This window comes from Hyperolius riggenbachi, chromosome 12, assembly GCF_040937935.1.
Source record: "Hyperolius riggenbachi isolate aHypRig1 chromosome 12, aHypRig1.pri, whole genome shotgun sequence".
NCBI classification, from domain to species: domain Eukaryota; kingdom Metazoa; phylum Chordata; class Amphibia; order Anura; family Hyperoliidae; genus Hyperolius; species Hyperolius riggenbachi.
The window spans coordinates 178,493,291-178,515,501 of record NC_090657.1 but is presented as its reverse complement, the minus strand read 5'-3'; the positions used below and the strand labels follow the sequence as shown (position 1 = coordinate 178,515,501).

The following is a 22,211-nucleotide window of genomic DNA, read 5'->3' as shown; positions in this document are numbered from 1 at the left end:
TAATAAAACTGATTCAGGTTTGTGGCAGTAATATGACAAAATGTGGAAACCGTCAAGGGGGCCGAATACTTTTGCAACCCACTTTATCAGTTGCTGTCAGTTATAGCTGAGAGGACAACTGATGTGGCAGGTAATGTCCATGTTTCCCTATGGCTCAAGTGGGGAGTACATTTGAAATCGGCACCGGTAGACTTGGGCGCAGGATACAGCGGTATATGGCTGATACTGCTTCTGCACAAGTTCGGCCGTGATAATTACTATTCCCCCTCCAGGCCGCCATGGATAGTGGGGGAGTGAAATAATTCGGCTTCCAGCGATTGCTGGAGGCCGAATTATTGTGTTTAAGCAACTTCAGCTCCGTCTTCTGACGGACGTTATTCACTGAGCGCTGCAATAGAAGTGATTTCCATTACAGTCTATGGCGGCGCCAGCTGCGCCCAAATTTAGCAGCGCTGAAAAGCACTGCTCCGCAAGTGGGCGATGTTACAGTTTAACAGTGTGCTGACCAGGAAGCTGTTATGGGATAATGGCCATTTTCAAAATGGAGGACGGAGAATTCCATTGATCACAGTGGACAAAAAGGTCGCAGGAGAGGAGAACGAGATTGAGAAGTAGACTACATGGGAGAGGAGTATGACATGTGCATGTTTATTTTCACTTAAATTTTCAGTTCAGGTTTTCTTTAAGCAAAGAGGAAGTTCTAGGTGCAGGTCCGCTTTAAAAATTGTAGAGACTCAAACAATAGCAGGAAGTGCACCAGTGCAAATAGGGCCTCATTTGAAGTAATGCTGGGAATACACGACGAGTTATTTTGGCAGATGGATGGGTCGATAATTTCTGATCAATTTTCTCAGTAAGTAAATGGAAATTGATCAGAAAAATCGATCGGCCAGTAAACCTGCCGAAAAAAAACTCATTGTGTATTCCCAGCATTAACTGTGTAGCTAGAACAGTCAATGAGATAAGAGACTTCTAATTCTGGGACGATACACAGGTTTATGGCAATTCTATAGAAATTTACGCAGCTTGAAAATAGACCAAATAAATCTCACAACGGTTTCCTGCTATTGGCCTGTTTTCAAGCAGTATACATTAAACACTGCACCTGCCCAAATGATTTGCATCTCACATGCAGGCTGTACTGAGGATGCAACATTTGCAAAGAGGGGACCAGGCCTCTTGTGGGGTGGGTGACCCATGCCAACCTATCAGGCTAGGGCTGGCCACTTCTATAGTACTGGTACTCAGAATCAAGAAGAGGAAACAGAGATGAAAAATTGATTTTTATAACCCATCTAGATTTCCAGCTTTTAACCCCAAACATCTTTTGTTTGCCAGCAAAAAAGCAGAACAGGGCAGCAGAAGGATGTAGTGGATAGCACGCCAGGTACTATCTGCATGAAGTTCGTATGTTCTCTCCATGTCTGCGTAAGGTTCCTCCCACATCTCTAAAATTGGCTTTAGATTATGATGGACATATGACTATGGTAGGGATTAAAGCGTGAGCTCCTCTGAAGACAGTGACATGCCTATGTACTCTGTGCTGCAGAAGATGCCACGGCTATATAAATACAAAATAGACATTAGAATGGTTTATCTGTGAGACTATTATACTAGCCCAATACTATAATAATTAGTACTACACCCATAATTATTAGTCCTATGAGCCTGGTGCTTTAATAGCACCCTAGATACTACTTGAATATAGCCCTTAGGCAATGCTCATGTATCATAGGTCTGTTAAAAAAAAAAAGTTTTAAATTAGAATTCAAATTTTACAGTTAAACTAAACATGGTTACTTAGCCATCTCTGACTTTCAGTTTTTGTATTGCCGGATGAAGCGGGATTGAACCTGCAAAACACCTTGCATTGAGGAGTATGTGGAATAAAATGTATTGTTAAACCATAAATTAACAGATTTTGTGTTTACTTGTGGGAAGTAATTTCATCACTACCTCCACTTTTAAAGGACTTACGAGGCCAAATTAGGGAAAAAAAAGTTAATTACCTGGCTAACCTTTCACGGCACGGAGGACGCCGTCCGCACCCTCCCGCTTGTCAACCCCCCCGGGCCGGCTCCCGACCCCACGGCCGGGTCGGGCTCCCCTGCCTCTCCTAAAATGGCCGCTCGCTCTGGCCGCGGCTGCGCAGTCCGCACAGCCGCGAGGGCGGCTGCGCAGCTCTAGGGCCAACCTCCCTGATCCACACGCAGCCGCGGCCAGAGCGAGCAGCCATTTTAGAAGAGGCAGGGGAGCCCGACCCGGCCGTGGGGTCGGGAGCCATCCCCGGGGGGGGCTGACGAGCACGGGGGGGGGGGGGGGGAGGGACACAGGCACGGAGGGCGCGGACGACGTCCTCCGTGCCGTAAAAGGTTAAGCAGGGAATTAACTTTTTTTCCCTAATTTGGCCTCGTAAGTCCTTTAAGGCATTTTATACTATTTTGGCACCTCTGTTACAGAGTTTAGTTTATACATTAAACAAGGGCGCAATGCAAAAAAGGTGCAGGGTGAGGCCGAAATTTCAAAATATTGTTTATAAGTTCCAGTCTTATTTGGCTAATATGTTTTGTTATCGTCTCTTAATCATCTCAATTAAAATACTGCATGTTAAACTAATGGTATTAACTACTTTCTGCAGTATATGTCAGGGCTGTGAAGTCGGTACAAAAATCCACCGATTCCTCAGGTTAGGATTCCACCGACTCAGCCTCCTCTAATTTGCATATTACAATTTTGTTTATTGAAAGTATGTAACATGAAATGCATCTCTTAAAGGGGAACTTCAGCCTAAACCGTGTCATTAAGGTACATTAATTATGTTAATTCAAATAGATAGGTAATATCTCTTACCCACCCTGTTTTAAAAGAACAGGCAAATGTTTGTAATTTCTTGGGGGCAGCCATCTTTTTGGTTGAAAGGAGGCGACAGGGAGCATGAGACAGTTCCAACTGCCCTGTGTCCTGATCACCCCTCCCTGCTGCGAACGCTAGGCTTCAAATCTCAAATTCAAAATGTAAAAAAAAAAAAACATTTTGCACCAAAACAGCAGGAGAACAACAACAACATCAGAAATCACATCATGCTTTTCACAGCATGAGGGGAAAAATGCCCGGGCAGTTTTCTTCTGTGCAGCTAAAAATGAGGCTTGGGTAAGAAAAACAAAGTTCTGATGCTGTAAAACTGTTAAAGAAACAACAAGCATTTTCAGTGCTGCTGAGTAGATTTTTAGTCTGGAGGTTCACTTTAATTGCCAACGCTTAAGAATTTTAAAATACAACTGAAGTGAGAGGGATATGGAGGCTGCCATATTTATTCCCTTTTAAACAATACCAGTTACCTGGCTAGCGGCTGATCTTCTGCCTCTAATACTTTTAGGCTACTCTCACAGTGGGACGGTGTGGTTTGATGCGGCATTCAAGTCGCACCGCAAATTAACAACGCAACATGCCCAAAAAGTTGCAACGCAGCGTTACCAATGCATACATCATATACAGTAGAAAATACAGGCAATGAAGCCAGGGTTTAGCAAACCTGGTAATGTTATTTTTAATAACTCTCCAGGACAGGTACACTATGAGACTTGACTCCTCCCAGGAAACATCCAATAGGCCTCTCTATAAATTAAATTAAACCACCGGTGTCCGGCAGTATGTATTAAAGAAACCAAACAGGTCTAACACCGTAATTAAATATTAAAATTTAAACAAACATGTTCACACACACATATACATATACACACATATACATACATACATACACACACACACATACCCATAAAAGGGGTGGGTTACCCCACCTGTCCTGGAGAGTTACTAAAAATAACATTACCAGGTTTGCTAATCTCTGGTTTTTCCTGTAACTCTCCAGGACAGGTACACTATGAGACGATAAAGAAATTATCACCAACCTAGGGTGGGCTGAACGCCTGCAGGACTTTCCTTCCAAAATCCTGGTCTGAAGAAGACAAGCGATCCAATTTGTAATGTAGGACAAAGGTCCCCATATTCTTCCATGTAGCTGCTTTGCAGATGTCCAGAGTTGAAGCTCCAGCCCTATAAGCCCAGGTTGTAGCCGTTGCTCGAGTGGAATGTGCCTTGAGATTTTCTGGAGGTTCTAATTGCATATTTTTGTATGCCTCAATTATACATAATTAGATCCAGTTAGCAATTGTCTTCTTTGATGCTCTCTGGCCCACTAATTTTCCTGAAAAATTAACAAATAATGCCTCTGATTTCCTCAGTGACTTCACCGTATCCAGATATGTACGAACCGATTCTCTTACGTCTAACGAGTGCCACTATAAGGCCTCTTGCACACTGCAAGCAATTCAGATTCAGATTCCGCTTTTTAAATCTGTTTTTACTTCCGATTCAGATTCAGATTTGCAGTTTGCTCCTTGCACACTGCAAATCTGAATCTGAATTGGAGGTAAAAAAACTGATTAAAAAGCGGAATCTGAATCTGATTTGCTTGCAGTGTGCAAGAGGCCTAATTCCTTATTAGAGGGATTGGGGAAAAAAAAAAAAAATGAAGGAAGCACTATTTCCTGCTTCCTATAAAAAATATCCCCCACTTTGGGTAAAAATTCAGCGCTTGTCCTCAAAATTGTTCTATCTTCATGAATAATACAATATGGCTCTCTAGCAGAAAGAGCTTCTAATTCACTAATTCTCCTTGCCGACGTGATAGCTACTAAGAACACAGTCACGTGAGTAGTTTTAAGTCCATGGTATCCACTGAGTTGAAGGGTGCACGTGTTAGGGCCTTTAATACAACTGAAAGTTCCCACTTCGGAAAAGGCTTGACCAATATTGGTCTATTTCTTTCAATACTTCTTTCAACTTAACAAATCTAATAATTAAAGGATGAGAAGCTAATTGCTTACCTAAAAAAAAAGTGACAGAGCAGAGATTTGCACCTTGATTGTGCTCAAGGCTAGACCCTTATCTATACCATTCTGTAAGAATTCCAGAATAGTAGCAATCTCTGTAGACTTGAACTGAGTCTGCTCTTTCTACAAATTAAACATTTTCCAATATTTTAAATAAATTGCCCTAGTATTCTTCTTTCTACTTTTTAACAAAGTTGCAACCACTTTGTCAGATAATCCATATTCTTTTAATATCAACTCTTCAGATACCAAGCCGCCAGTTTCCACTTGTGTAACTCTGGAACTTCCTGGCCCTCTACCGTAATCGTGGTCCTGTGTACTGGTAAATAAACTGGACCTTGTAACTTCATTTTGAGTAATAACGGATACCAGATTCTCTTGGGCCAATCCGGCGCTATTAATATCTTGGTTTTGGAGTTCAGCATTTTTCTCAATACCAAAGACATCAGATTCAATGGTGGAAATGCGTAGACTAGATTGAACTTCCATGCTTGAGCTAGCGCATCCACCGCCATAAGGTTGTCTCTGATATTTAGTGAACAAAAGTGACGGCATTTTGAGTTTTCCCTGTTCGCAAATAGGTCCACTTCCAGCATCCCCCATAATTTTACTAGAGTTTGAAATGCTACCTGACTAAAGGTGCGTACACACATGCGACTATAGACGTTTGTAACGATCGTTCCCCGATCTTTACCAACGACGATCGTTACAAAAAACAAACCACCGACTATTAAGGCAAACGACGAACGAGCCAAATCGCTACAAAAGAAAGTTCTGTCTCGGCGGATTTTAACCAACGACGATCGTTTGCAAAAGTAGTACATCGTTGGAAACGGTCGTTCGTACTAGGCTTGACATGCGCATTTCACTATTTCTCTGTGAAACTTCTCATTTTTATGCGCAGGCGCAATAGTTGCTTTACGTGATGTAACGTTCGTTCTAACGATCAGATCATTACACACCTTTTAAAACTATCTTTACTTTAGGTCGTTCTTTCACCAATTAAAAGTTCGTTCGTCGTTCTCAACGAACGATCGTTGTCGCATGTGTGTACGTAGCATTAAAGTCCACTCTGTGTTCGACACTTGTGCCAGACTCAACAGATCTGCACGTGAATTTAACTCTCCTTTTAGGTGTACTGCCCTCAGGGATAACAGATTCTTCTCCGCCAGGTCTAAGATCTCCAAGGCCAATTGTAAAAGTTTCATGGACTTTGTGCCTCCCTGCCGATTGATATATGCTACCACCGTTGAGTTGTCTGACGTCACCTGGGCATGGCAATTTGACAGTAAATGAAGGGATGCAATGATTGCTAGTTTGACTGCATACATTTCTCTGAAATTGGAAGATGGATCCCTTATATGCGGAGGCCAAAGACCCTGCATGTCGAATTTTTGAACGTACGCCCCCCCACCCTGAAAGACTTGCGTCCGTCGTAAGCACCTTCTGTACTGGAAATTGCCATGTCCTGCCTAGAATCAACAGTGATGGACTCAACCACCATTGTAGATCTTTCTTCACTATATCGGAGATCTTGATCATATGGTCTAGAGTGTGTCGTTTTTTTCCAGTTCATTAGAATCCACGACTGTAACCTCCTTGTGTGCTTTAAAGCCCATTGAACTGCTGGAGCTGTGGATGTTAGTAGTCCCAACAATCTCATCGCTTCCCTGACTGTTATAGAATCTTTTGCTATAAACAGATTCACTTCTAATATTACTTTTTGCCTTTTGTCTTCTGGAAGGAACATCATCTGACATTTGGAATCTATCATGAACCCTAAGAATTGTATTAATTGTGTCGGTTCCAGTTGTGATTTCTCCCAACTGATTATCCATCCGGCTTTCTGGAGCTGGGACAACACCAACTCTGTGAATCAACAAGGATTTCTTCTGTCTCTGCCATAACCAACAGATCGTCCAGATACGGAATCACCAGTGTACCCTGAGTACGGAAGGATGCTACTATCTCTGCTACCACCTTTGTAAATATCCTTGGTGCCGATTTGATTCCAAAAGGGAGGCAGTGGAACGGATAGCGGAGAATCTGCGCCCCCTCTTGGATTGAAAACCTCAGGTGTGTTTGCAATGTTTTCTACATGTGCACATGCCAATATGCGTCTTTCAGATCGACACTGAGCATGAAACTGTTTTTTAATCAACAAGTTTCTTATCGAGTATATTGACTCCATCTTGAACTTTTGATATTTTATATATGGATTTAATGGCTTCAGGTTTAGAATGAGACGGAACTTTCCTGAAGGTTTGTTGACCAGAAATATCCGAGAATAAAAACCTGTTTCTCTTTCCTCCACCGGAACTGGTGATATCACATTTCTCAACAACATGTCCTGCAAGATTTCCTTTACTGCCGACCACTCTACCTGAGACATCTCCCTTTCCGTTATCACAAACCTTGATGGAGGTTTTTGATAAAAGGCTAAGTGATAACTGAATTGAATCAGATTTAGTATAAACGGGCTTGTCGAGAACTCTTTCCACTGTGGGAAGAATAGGCCCAATCTTCCTCTCACCTTTTCCTGAACGTCATTGTTGTGGCTTGGACTGGAGATCAGCCCCTCTGAACAAAATGTTTGGCTTATTTTGTTCTCTGTTAAAAGACCAGGGCTTGTTTTGTCTGCGTCTTTGCTCTTGTGTCTGGTCTGTTCTTGTGAAAAAACCTTTTCCCTTGATGAAAAGGTTTTTTCTGTGGAAACGATTTTTTCTTGTTAGCAGTTCTCTCCAGAATTTCATCCAATTCTGGTCCGAACAGTAAATCACCCGTAAATGGAATTGTACAAACTATTTTTAGACAAAGTACTACCATCCCATGTTTTAATCCAAACGTTGCGCCGGGCGACATTAGACAACCCAGCCGCACGTGCCGTCAATCTAATAGCCTCCAACGCAGTATCATGTAATACACCGATTTAAACATAACCGTAAAAGCATTTAAAATAGTTTCCTTGCTAGACCCGATCCTTATGTGTTTCTCTACTTGATGCATCCAGAGATCTAAAGTGCTTGCCACACAAGTTGTTGCCACTACTGGTCTAAATATTGCACATATTGCTGACCAAGTCTTTTTAAGTGCAAACTCCGTCTTTATCTGACTGATCTTTAAGATGTCCTAGATCTTCAAAAGATAATTCGTTGTCCTTGTTTACTTGTGAAAATGCCGCATCTAATTTTGGGCATTTATCCCAATATTTACTATCCTCAGAGAAAGGAAATCTACGCTTAAATCCTCTTGATAAAAACACCTTTTTATCCGGATTCTTCCATTGACTATTAAATCATAGCTTTAGTAGAGCTGTGAAGCAGAAAACAATAGGATTACTACCTTCCATTCCCGCATATAAAGAATCATGTGTAGAAACTTTCTTGGGTATGTATGCAGTTAATCCTAACGAATCATAGATTGCTTTAAGCAATTCTGTTTCGCTAGCTGGAAACTTAAATTATCAGATTCAGAGATGTCAGCTTCTGACTCATCTTCTGATAAATCCTGAGGCAAATCCTTTGGTTCTGAATTGGAAAGTACAGGTCGTTTAGTTTTAGACTTATGCTGGGAATACACGGTTCGTTTTTGCCTTCGTTTAAACCTTCGATTCGTTCGGTAAACGAATCGAGTGTTGAAAACGTATGTGAAAATAGTCATAATCTCATAGTTTCGATTAATAGACCCCAAAAAACGAACGACTAGTGATCGAACATGTTTGATATTATCTCTCTTTATCCATCTAATCGAGCCATTGGTAGGCTTGATGGCTGTTCAGATCGATTATATATTCGTTTATGCTAGTCCGTCCCTGTAAAAAGGGATTTTCGTTTCGTTTCTTTGCAGCCTTCGATCATTGGAAAAACGAAACCATCAGAATCGAAAAAAAAAAACGAAACCGTGGGTGGTGATATTAACCGTATGACCGATTATTTCGGGATCGAAAAGGACAAAAGGCACAATCGAAACGAAGGTTTAAACGAAGGCAAAAACGAACCGTGTATTCCCAGCATTAGCCTTTTTATATATAGGCACTGAGATTGTCTTCTATCTGCTGAACCGGCTGATTAACAACCGGCAAATTTTTATTTGTTGCCATCTGTGCCATAACAGGTTGAGGCATAGCCGGCGTTTGGTTAACTAATGACTGAGCCAGAGAATTTGCTAAACCTTCTCTAAACACTTGCATAGAGTGTTATTTCTTTCCTCATTAGGAAAGAAGGCAAATCCTCTGGTTCTGAATCGGAAAGTACAGGTCGATTAGCCTTCCTGGCGAGCTCGGGCTATGCCGCGCAGGAAGATATCTCAGCCCCTGGTGGGGCGATTTTGCCCATTTAAAGTGCTGTGCGCGCAGCTAGCACTTTGCTAGCCTTGCGTACAGCTTGATTGCCGCCGCTCTGCTGCGATCGTCCGCACGCAGCGGCGGAACAGGCGCCCCGCCTCCTGAGCCCTACACTGCCCGGACCAATGAGTTCCGGGCAGCGCTACGGGCTGGATCGGAGGCGTCTGACGTCAGGACGTCGGCTGACGTCCATGACGCCATGGCGACAGGAGAAGCCAAACAGGGGAACGCGTTACCCTGTTTGCTATTGATGCCGGCGACGATCGCACTAGAGGGACACATGCGCCCTCTAGTGGTGTTTCATGTAGCTACCACTCTGGTAGCTTTACATGAAACAAAAAAAACAAAAAAAAAAAAACAAAAAAAAAAAAATGGATTTCTGCCTATTTGGCAGAAAAAATAAACCGCCAGGAAGGTTAGTTTTAGACTTAGCCTTTTTATATATAGGCACTGCCATTGTCTGCTGAACCGGCTGATTAACAACCGGCGAATTTTTATTTGTTGCCATCTGTGCCATAACAGTTTGAGGCACAGCCGGCGTTTGGTTAACTAATGACTGATATTTAAACAGATAAGCGCTCAGCCACTAATCATCATCAATTGGCACCAGTAAAATTAATTATTCACAAGTAGAGCGCTACCCAGCTGTGTGCAAGCTATTCAATCATATAAACAAAAAAAGGTTAAAAGCGCTACATAAAAAAATGCAAATTTCCATAAAATTGCACTACTCAGTACACAAGTCCACCACTTATATGTCCACACTTAGAGTTCATCAGAAGCTGAAATTGCTAGCCAATTGTGTAGCCACACAAAGTTCATCTGAAGCTGTAATTGCTAGGGTTCACTCCCCCCTTCAGGTCCCCACTCACCAGATATAGCGGCCTATGTGGGCCCGTCACAGCATCTGAGGTATTGGCCACCTCACAGCCTCTCGATCCAATTTCCGTCTTTAGTGTGTAGGCTAGATGTCGTCAGCTCCAGTGCAGCCCGGTATCAGTATTCGCACCAAAAAGGAAGCAAAAACGCTAACATAGCGTAAAAATATCCTCCATTTATTGGTAAAATGTCATATAGGACAATAAAATATGTGCATCTAGTACAAACTTACAAATGTGTACAGTAAAAACAACGGTAAGCTTGGTAAGCCTTAAGCTGGCTCTGACAAAAAACTTGCGCTGGTGAACTCGCGCAAAAAGTCTATTATCTATGTCCCCAGAAATAAACTCGGTCGGCCTTGGGGTCTAGCAGGGTTTTCGCAGTTTGACTTGCGTCACAGATGTACCTGTACCCCCAAAGAGTATAGTAACCTCACCGCTAACAAGAGAACAGCGTGTACCGACGTTCCGCGTCCGGTGACGTCACACGCTCAGCACGTACCTCCGCCCAACGAGTTTCGTTGCTAAGCAACTCATCAGGGGCTACGGAGCTGACGGCGCGACGTTACTTATAGCCGCCGGTCAGTCCCAGCTGCCAGCCACTCACATTAATGTAACTCATAATGCATCATAACCCACCCCATGTGCATAATATAGAAACAAGTATTAGCTATACACAAGTCAGGGATTCAATTGTTTCCAGAATTCCGCATAGTTGTCATTGCGCCACCCAGTGGATAAACCACCAAACATCTATAATAAGCCAACTAAGGCTGTGAATAGCACCACCTAGTGGATATTACTCTAATTACCAGTGCTGGTAACCCACAGAACAAATATCTACAGATTTCCCACCACCCATTACCAACTATATAACTAAAGCCCATTATTAAACGGTCATCAGAATTCCATAGAGGGCACAATGGCTACCATGTATTATCTAATCTGTACTAATAAAACAATTTAGGTCTATGTCAATATTTAGACCTTTAGGCTGCAGAGTCCCCATATTGTATATCCACTTGGTTTCTAACTTGGACACCTCTCGGGTTTTATTGCAGCCCTCCACCCCGGAACCAGCTTATCAATACCACACATCCTTACATCAGCCGTACAGGAATCATGCTGAAGAGAGAAGTGCCTGGACACGCTATGTTGTTGAAAGCCTTTGTTAATTTTATAGATATGTTCCCCCAGGCGTTCATATAGACACCTGGTGGTCCTACCTATGTATTGAAGCCCTCATTTACACCACAACAGGTATACCACGTTTGGATCTGCAAGTAATAAATTGTTTAATAGGGAAGGTTCTATTATTAGAAAAGGAGTTAACCGACTGGACCCTTACAGTTAATCCCTCTTTGCAAGCTCTACAGGACCGGCAGAGGTAGAATCCTGGATTTTGCCAGGGATTCTTTAATGTTCTGGGAGGGTTAACGCAACTCGGAGCAAGATAATCCTTTAGGTTACCTGCCCTGGAGTATATAAACCGGGGTCTCTCTGGCAAATGTTTCCCAAGAGTGGGATCCCGCTTCAATATACACCAGTGCCTCTTAATCACTGACTCAATTTGTCTATATTGTCTATTGAACCCAGTAAGAAAACTGAAGTCCATACCCTGGTTTTCCCTCTGTCTGGGCCCAGAAAGATCACGTCAATCAAAATTAGCCACTTTAGACTGTTCTACCTCTATACTTTTTGGGTTGTACCCTTTTTCCTCAAACCTATTGGCTATTTTCCTAGATTCCCGTTCAAAGTCATCACTTTTGGTGCAATTCCGTTTTAGGCGCAAAAACTGGCCCTTAGGGACTGCTTCAAGCCACTTAGGGTGGTGACAGCTAGCTATGGGGATGTACCCGTTCCTGTCAGTACCTTTAAAATGGGTACGAGTGCACAATTGGTCACCAGTTTTGTGGATCTCTAAAACCAAGAAAACCACACTTTCCTTACTACTAGTGGCTGTCAATTCTATATTGAGATTGTTTTTATTCAGGAAGGATATGTACTCATTAAAATCATCTTGTGACCCTTCCCAAAAAATTAATAAGTCATCGATAAATCTAGCCCATTTACTGACAGGCAGTGACTCATCTCTCTCCAGCATGGTCTCCTCCCAAACTGCCATAAAGATGTTTGCGAAACTGGGCGCATAGCCAGCCCCCATCGCACATCCCCGTTTTTGTACATAGAATGAGCCCTCATGCCAGAAGTAATTGTGAGTTAAAGCAAATTTTAGCAAGGTTAAAATAAAATCACATTGTTCTTCTCAAAACTCATTTTTTGACAAATACATTCCCACCGCCCGCAGCCCCTGATCATGGGGTATGCAGGTATAAAGGGAGGACACATCAGCCGTAGCCATCAGCGCCCCCCCCCCCCCCCCCCCCCCCGCACACCCCCAAGTACCCGCAGTGCATGTCCAGTATCCCTAAGTAAATGTGGTATATGTGCCACTGCCACCTGCAACATAGTGTCCAGGTACTGGCCCAATCTATGCATCAGTGATCCCATGCCACTAATAATGGGGCGTCCTGGTGGCCTTTCAAGATTTGTATGCACCTTTGGTGTCTGGTAAATGACAGGGATACGTGGTGCAGTGGGCAAAAGATATTCATATTCTTTGTCATTCAATATTCCTAATTTGAGTCCGTTCTTTAGAATTTCTCTCAATTCCCCAAAGTACTCCTTAGTGGGGTCTAGGGCTGCACGATTTTAGGGGAAAATCGAAATTGCGATTTTTCTCTCAGAAATCGCAATTTCGATTTTCCCCCGATTTTTTCAAATACTGCTTTTTGCACTTGAGAGGGGGGGGGGGGGGGGGGGTTGTTCACGGTCCGTAATGCCCGGTCCGCTGTCTGTAACTTGCTTCTGGCCCCGCTGGTGCGCTGATTGGCCAGAAGCAGTGAATATGCATAAGTGTTAATGAGCAGGCGGGGGGGGGGGGGGGGGGGGGGGGGGGGCGGATCCACTTGAGCCAGCGGCGGGCACATGCAGCATTACTAATCACTGGCTAGCGATGGAATGACGGCAGCGGTAGGCGGAGCTGTATGCTCTGTACAGCTCCGCCTACCGCTGCCATCATTCCATCGCTAGCCAGTGATTAGTAATGCAGTATGTGCCCGGCCGCTCTCTCGAGTGGATCCGCCCCCCGCTCATTAACACTTATGCATATTCACTGCTTCTGGCCAATCCGCGCACAGCGGGGCCAGAAGCAGTGATCCTCAACACTAACGGTTTAACTAACAACATTAAGCTCGACTGAGATTTTCAGCTTGTGCTGCAAGGAGGGCACGTCTGAGTCAAGCGCTAGTACCAGTCTGGTACTATCTGCGCTTGACTCAGACGTGCCCTCCTTGCAGCACAAGCTGAAAATCTCAGTCGAGCTTAATGTTGTTAGTTAAACCGTTAGTGTTGAGGATCACTGCTTCTGGCCCCGCTGTGGGCGGATTGACCAGAAGCAGTGAATATGCATAAGTGTTAATGAGCGGGGGGCGGATCCACTCGAGAGAGCGGCCGGGCACATACAGCATTACTAATCACTGGCTAGCGATGGAATGATGGCAGCGGTAGGCGGAGCTGTACAGAGCATACAGCTCCGCCTACCGCTGCCGTCATTCCATCGCTAGGCAGTGATTAGTAATGCTGCATGTGCCCGCTGCTCGCTCGAGTGGATCCGCCCCCCCGCCCGCTCATTAACACTTATGCATATTCACTGCTTCTGGCCAATCAGCGCACAGCGGGGCCAGAAGCAAGTTAGACAGCGGACCGAAAAACCGAAGGCACTGACGATCAGCAGATCGTCTTGCCTCGAACTGCGGTTTCGGTTTTGAACCGAAAAACCGTGCAGCCCTAGTGGGGTCTCCACGCAATTTAGTGTATGTATCCCCATCTCCAACCAGAAAATTTAGTTCTCCTCTATAGAAGAGGATGCCGAGGGGGGAGAAGAGAAAAGGCTAAGAAATTAGTTGGCCAGGGGATATTTAGTCTAAGCGGAGAGACCTTAACTCGTCCACAATTGACTCTCATTGATAAGGGTGTTAAGGGTGCTATTCACAGCCTTAGTTGGCTTATTATAGATGTTTGGTGGTTTATCCACTGGGTGGCGCAATGACAACTATGCAGAATTCTGGAAAAAATTGAAACACCGAATTAAATGTGTATAGCTAATACATGTATGTATATTATGCACATGGGGTGGGTTATGATGCATTATAAGTTACATTAATGTGAGTGGCTGGCAGCTGGGACTGACCGGTGGCTATAAGTAACGTCGCGCCGTCAGCTCCGTAGCCCCTGATGAGTTGCTTAGCAACGAAACGCGTTGGGCGAAGGTATGTGCTGAGTGCGTGACGTCACCGGACGCGGAACGTCGGTACGCGTTGTTCTCTTGTTAGCGGTGAGGTTACTATACTCTTTGGGGGTACAGATACATCTGTGACGCAAGTCAAACTGCGAAAACCCTGCTAGACCCCAAGGCCGACCGAGTATATTGCTGGGGACATAGACTTTTTGCGCGAGTTCACCAGCGCAAGTTTTTTGTCAGAGCCAGCTTAAGGCTTAAAAAAAAAAAAAAAAAAAAAAAAAAAAAACTTACCGTTATTTTTACTGTACACATTTGTAAGTTTGTGCTAGATGCACATATTTTATTGTCCTATATGACATTTTACCAATAAATAGAGGATATTTTTACGCTATGTTAGCGTTTTTGCTTCCTTTTTGGTGCTAATACTGATACCGGGCTGCACTGGAGCTGACGACATCTAGCCTACACACTAAAGACGGAAATTGGATCGAGAGGCTGTGAGGTGGCCAATACCTCAGATGCTGTGACGGGCCCACATAGGCCGCTATATCTGGTGAGTGGGGACCTGAAGGGGGGAGTGAACCCTAGCAATTACAGCTTCAGATGAACTTTATGTGTGGCTACACAATTGGCTAGCAATTTCAGCTTCTGATGAACTCTAAGTGTGGCCATATAAGTGGTGGACTTATGTACTGAGTAGTGCAATTTTATGGAAATTTGCATTTTTTTTTATGTAGCGCTTTTAACCTTTTTTTGTTTATATGATTGAATAGCTTGCACACAGCTGGGTAGCGCTCTACTTGTGAATAATTAATTTTACTGGTGCCAATTGATGATTAGAAACATTCCGCCAGGGGGCAGCGCAGCAGTTTAAAAAAAAAAAAAAAAAATTTTTAGCCCAGGGCTCGCTACATGATAGCCGCTGCTCAGCAGCATCCCCCCGCCCGCTTCGATCGCCTTCGGCGATCTCCGATCAGGAAATACCGTTCAAGGAACGGGATTTTCTGGAGGGCTTCCCCGTCGCCATGGTGACGGGGCGGGATGACGTCAGCGACGTCGGGACGTCATTGGGACTCCAGATCCACCCATCGGCGCTGCCTGGCACTGATTGGCCAGGCAGCGCACGGGGTCTGGGGGGCGCGCGCCGCAACGAATAGCGGCGATCGGGCGCGCGGCAATCGGGATGCTGGCGCAGCTAGCAAAGTGCTAGCTGCGTCCAGCAAAAAAAAAAAAGTTGAATCGGCCCAGCAGGGCCTGAGCGGCACCCTCCGGCGGCTTACCCAGTGTCACACACGGGGTTACCGCTAAGGAGGCTAAGCACTCCTAAAAGTACATTGCTTGCAGAATGTTTTAACACAAGTAGAAAATCTTAAATTGCAAGCAGGGCAACGCCTAGAAGGCTTGGGCGCAGAGCTTTCACCCGCTTCTGTATTAGCAGTCTGAAAGACATAATCACACAAATAATCAGCCTGATAATAAATAACCATAACTATTACACAGGCCCACACCCTGTGAAAATGCACTAACTGCATGCACCCAGCCATGTGCTTGCTACATACTATGAACAAAGAAAAAAGCCCCCACACCTAATAAAATAGTAAAGGGGTTACTTAGCCAACATTGTGTGAACAACACCTAATAGTGTAAACACAGACACTACAAACAGCCAAATAGAAGCTCAACACAGATGTAAGCATAAGTAAGACAACACTAGGATTGTCTATAGTGGTCTCACCGCTCCTGGAATCTGCATAGCGCCCTCCGGCTTTCCCGCAGTGGAGGCAGCGGGGGTCTCCGCATGCACTTCAGTGGGGATAACCACTGGTGCCACCGCAGAACCACTCTCCGCTGAACTTTCCTCCATGGCTCTTTTCCGCAATGCGCAGGACGCCAGACCGCTGCGGCTCTTCAATCCGGCGCCCGGATATGACGTCAGACGGCGCCGGAAACATCCGTGCCGCCATTTTGGATAAGAGAAACAGGCGTTCTCTGGCTCCCTGCCTCCGCAAATGCCTCTGCCTTCCCCGCGTCCACATCCTAGCCGGCGGCCACTGCCACAAAGCGTCTTCGCCGCGGCCCTCTTCCTCCCGCAATTGCTCACAGGCCAGCCGGCCAAGAAGGTAAAACAGACCGGATCCAGGGACATACAGTCGGCACCCCTGACCCCTCCAGCCTCCGTGCCAACAACTCCTTAGCCCCCCAGGCTCTCCAGGACTGCAGCACTATAGAGAGACCTGTTCCCAGGAATAGGAAACATCCATACTGCCGGACACCGGTGGTTTAATTTAATTTATAGAGAGGCCTATTGGATGTTTCCTGTGAGGAGTCAAGTCTCATAGTGTACCTGTCCTGGAGAGTTACAGGAAAAAAGTATGTCATTACTGAGTATGTGCAAACAGTCTAACGCAGCTAAAAACGTGTATAATAGGCATAGCTTGCAGTACTTTCACTTAACGTGCAGCGTTAGACACCAACGCAACGTGTGCACTGAACGGGGCATTGATTTTTCATTGCAGTGCATTATTCCGCGTTAAATGTTTGTTTAATTAACGTGCGACTTTAACGTCACACTGTGAAAGAGGCCTTAAGGTCCGTACACACGCCGGACTGGAGGCAGCGACGGGTCCGTCGTTGCCTCCCGCTGGGTGGGCGTGCCAACGACAGTCCGGCGTGTGTACGCACTGTCGGCGGACTGATACGGCTGTTTCTGAGCGATCCGCAGGGCGGATCGCTCAGAAACAGCCGTATCAGTCCGCCGACAGTGCGTACACACGCCGGACTGTCGTTGGCACGCCCACCCAGCGGGAGGCAACGACGGACCCGTCGTTGCCTCCAGTCCGGCGTGTGTACGGACCTTTAGTCATAGACTAAAACTAATCCTTGATAAGAGTACTTGTAGAAGGTACAGACAGGAACAAAGATCATCTATCAGGCCCTAGGCTATGTAACTGTGGGTACATGTAAGAGATGTGCAGGTACTCTGCAGGGGAAGGAGGGGAATCTTCCTCTATTGCACAATCTGAACATGGCTCAAGTCCTAGGCAATATAACTGGGTACATGTAAGAGTGATGTACAGGTACTCTGCAGGAGAATTAGGCGATTCTTCCGCTATTACACATTCTTCATGCACAATCTGTGTTCAATGTGCACAACATTCTCAGTGGATTCCCTGCAGCTCTGTGGGGAGGGCATATGTAGAGTATAGTACTACTATGTAACAAAGTAAAACTGAGATGGATGAAATTAAAGTCTTATACATACCTGGGACTTCCTCCTGCACCCTTCAGGCTAATCAGTCCCTTGCTGTCGTCCTCCGCCACCTGGATCTTCTGCTATGTGTCCAGGTACTTGAGGCAGTCAGGCGTAGTGCGCATGCACACACTCCGCCACCGGGAGCGCACTACACCTGCGCAGCACTATTGCACAGGTGCAGAATGCTCCTGGCTGCGGGAGCGGCACGCAGCCGGACTGCGCTGACTGGCTGAATTACTGTGACTCATAACAGAAGATCCAGGTGGTCGGAGGACAGCACCGAGGGACTGATTAGCCTGGAGGGGGCGGCATGTATAAAACTTTTCATCTGTCTCAGGTACCCTTTAATTCGTAGTCAAACAAATTTTAACAACATATCAAATTATTTGATTTCATGAGCAAAGTGAGTGCATAAACCATCATAAACGCAGAATTATTTCCATCTCATCGACCATCTCTATTAGTGACACAGCTAGACACCAGGCTCTATTCTTACAGCATAGATGTAATTTAGTTATATATAAAAAAAAAAATAAAAAAAAAATTTATATATATATATATATATATATATATATATATATATATATATATATATATATATATATATATATATATATATATATATATATATATATATATATATACACATACATACATACTGTAAATACATAATATGGTAGGACAGTGGACTATGATAATGGTAGGATTAGATTGTGAGCTCCTCTGAGGACAGTCAGTGACATGACTATGTAGTCTGTAAAGTGCTGCAGAAGATGTCAGTGGCCTCAATTCACAGAGCATTATCAAACGTTTATCAAACGTTTGATAATTTACTTCATGGGTAAAATCTAATTTTGAATTCACTACGGTGTTATATATTTATTGAACGTTTTATCGGTAAAACATTCGATAAATATATAACACCGTAGTGAATTTAAAATGAGATTTTACCCATGAGGTAAATTATCAAACGCTTGATAAAGTGTTTAATAAACGTTTGATAATGCTCCGTGAATGGAGGCCAGTGCTATATAAATACATAATAATAATATGGTAGGACATTAGACTATGACTATGGTAGGATTAGATTGTCAGCTCCTCTGAGGACAGTCAGTGACATGACTATGTACTCTGTAAAGTGCTGCAGAAGAGGCCAGTGCTATATAAATACATAATAATATGGTAGCCCATTAGACTATGACAGTGATCTGCAAACTTGGCTCTCCAACTGTTAAAAGAACTACAAGCTACACAATGCATTTGCCTTTATGTATCATGACTGTGGCTGTCAGACTCCTGCAATGCATTGTAGGACTTGTAGTTCTTCAAAAGCTGGAGAGCCAAGTTTGCAGATCACTGGACTAGGTCTATGGTAGGATTCGATTGTGATCCTCTCTGAGGACAGTCAGTGACATGACTATCTACTCTATACAGTGATGAAGAGGTCAGTGCTATAAAAATACATAATATGGTAGCACATTAGACTAGGTAAGGGATAAAGGCAGCGCTATATAAATACATGATATCGGAAGGAAATATGACATAGGTGTTGCCCCGTAGCACAGCTGAGAACTCCCTGCGCCCCTCAGGCCTCTATACACTCTGGAGAGAGTCTGTGTTGCGCAGCACTAGGCTGAGGGGGGTAGATACGGGCGGGAAAGCTGCAACTTGTAGTCGCCCAGCGTGCAACCGGAAGAAGAGTCCTCCCAGTCCCGCTCTCCCTTCCCCTCACAACGTGCCCCCTCAGGCCGCATTACCGTCCCCGTTGCTGATTGTGTCCACTGTCACTCCCATCCCGATCACCGTCACCAGCTCGCACCGCTCCGACTGAGGGAAACCACTGAGTGAGAACGTCTTGACGCCGCACCGCCGCCTCAGTCCACAAGTTCCCCACCCATTGGCTACTCCCCGCAGCGTGACGTCACGACGCACCGCTCCTCAGCCAACGTGCCGCTAGCAGTGCGCCATTTTGAGTGCTGGCAAGGCCTCGCTGGCCGACTGCAGGAGAGGGTGGGGTTCCCGCTTCAGCGATGGCCGCTAGAGAGGGGTCACGTGACCCGGGGGCCATGTTGATGAAGGGTCTTCTTTGTTATGGCAGGGATGTGGGTGGAACAGCAAGGGGAGAGAAAGATGGAGGCTGCCTTCTGACTGTACTGGGAATAGAACATAGGATAAGACTGATACTGTTAGGGGAAAATGCTTAAGCAAGATAGATTTTTGTTAAAATAGTTATACAAGGATATCAAGCCTGCAAGTCTTTATTTATCTTTAATAAAAAGTAATCAATTAGTGGGCTACAATCATTGCATAGCTCCCAACTGGTTTTCTTTTGGAGGAACACTCCCTCTTTGGGAACCCAGTTCTGTACCTCTTTCTTCCTCATTTGTCCTCTTTTCAGGACTCATGTACATATATGTATTTTTCTCCTGAAAACTAGTTTGACTCTAAAGTTTATTCCCATCCTTTATATTGATATAGTTCTTATTTTCAAATGTTATATAGCTCCCAACTGTCCCTCTTTTGGAGGGACAATCCCCTCTTTGGGAGCCCGGTCCCTCTTTCCTTGTCATGTTTCCCTCTTTCTATGTATATATATATATATATATATATATATATATATATATATATATATATATATATATATATATATATATATATATATATATATATATTAAAAAAATGTGTGTGTTTAACTCTAAACTTTATTTAGGTCCTTTAAATTGATATATTACTAATTTTAAAGTGTTAATAATAACATACCTCCCAACTTTTTGAGATGAGAAAAGACCAAAATTACTTACGGTAACGTCTTTTCCAGTAGTCGCGAAGACAGCACCCCTAATGAGACTTGTCTCCCTCCGAGCAACGGACAGGAAGCTGCAAAAGATTTAAAAATTTGCATAATCAGGCGGTCAATAGTATAAATAGGCATAGTCTCTCACTCTACCTTCAGTTCTATACAAACGACACGGACACCAAATGATGCTTAATGTTTTTAATATCTCTCTTTCTCTATATATATATATGCATATATATACAAATATATATATATATTATTATTATTATTATCTTTGTACCCAGGGTGGGTTGTAGGGGTGCTGTCTTCGCGACTACTGGAAAAGACGTTACCGTAAGTAATTTTGGTCTTTCCCAGTACGTCTGCTCAGACAGCACCCCTAATGAGACGATATACACGATACATATATATATTTAGGGAGGGACCACAGCCTGCAGAACCTTTCTGCCAAATGATAAATCAGCGTTAGCTGACACATTAAGTCTATAGTGCTTTATAAATGTATTCTGGCTGGACCAGGTAGCTGCCCTGCATATCTGTTCGATGGAGGCTCCAGCCCTCTCTGCCCATGAGGTTGAAACAGCTCGCGTCGAATGTGCTCTCACTGGTGAAGATAGCTGTCTGCCTTGAATCTGATAAGCTGTCGCTATAGCCTGTTTTATCCATCTAGCCAGAGTGGTCTTAGATGCTCCTTTTCCTTTAGATTTTCCGGAAAAGATGACAAACATTGCCTCAGTCTGTCTCCATGATTTAGTTCTTTCCAGGTAATAAAGCAGACATCTCCTTACATCTAAGAGATGCAACTCTCTTTCTTTATCATTAGCTGGATTAGCACAAAAAGAAGGAATATACAGCTCCTGAGATTTATGAAATGTCGATACAACCTTGGGAAGGAAGGCAATGTCCAACCGCAATGTAACTCGATCATCAGATATCACACAGTATGGTTCCTTGATAGAAAGAGCTTGTAATTCCCCCAGTCGTCTAGCAGTAGTGATGGCTAATAGAAATGCAGTCTTAAGGGTTACCATCTTGTCTGATGCCTGTTCTAAGGGTTCAAACGGAGCTTTGCAAAGCCCCTGAAGGACTGTATTCAAGTCCCAAGTAGGTACTCTAGACCTTATAGTAGGCTTAATCCTCTTTAAAGCTTCAAAGAAACGGATCACTAAGTGTTCCTGAGCCAGTCTCCTCTCCAAAAATACAGACAAAGCAGAAGTTTGTACTTTAAGGGTGCTTATACTGAGTCCTTTCAGGAAACCATCATGTAAAAATTCCAGCACGGATGTGACAGAGTTATTGAGCATAGATTTTTCATTGCACCATTCATTAAACACTCTCCAGGCCTTTTGATAAATCTGACGAGTCACCTTCTTTCTACTCTGGATAAGAGTTTCCGCCAATCCATCAGAGAGTCCCTTTGCCTTTAACAATTTCCACTCAGGTTCCATGCTGTAAGATGAAGTAGATGTAGATTCTGGTGAAACACAGGTCCCTGAGACAGAAGGTCCGGGAGGAGAGGAAGGGTGATTGGCTGAGATATCGTTAAAGTCTGTAGTAACGTGAACCAAGGTCTTTTTGGCCAAAATGGTGCGATCAATATCACTCGAGCCTGATCCCGTATGATCTTGTTCAAGACCTTGGGTATGAGAGGCAATGGGGGGAATGCATACATCAGATGGTGACCCCAGTTCATGGAGAAGGCATCTATCGCCCAAGGCTTGTCTCGTGGATGGAGCGAACAAAACT

At 44.2% G+C, this 22,211-nt stretch overlaps 1 protein-coding gene across 2 annotated transcripts in view; it reads right to left on the bottom strand.

Moving 5' to 3' along the window:
- Positions 1-19,575, bottom strand: part of FKBP1A (FKBP prolyl isomerase 1A) — a 69,507-nt gene extending 49,932 nt beyond the window's left edge. The window contains exon 1 of one of the 2 annotated variants that reach the window (XM_068261854.1): positions 19,426-19,575. In XM_068261854.1, coding sequence (XP_068117955.1) covers positions 19,426-19,462 — 37 coding nt within the window. In that variant the 5' untranslated portion in view covers positions 19,463-19,575. The remainder of the gene's footprint in view (positions 1-19,425) is intronic. The other variant, XM_068261853.1, reaches the window with a different exon arrangement.
- Between the last annotated feature and the right edge of the window lie 2,636 nt (positions 19,576-22,211).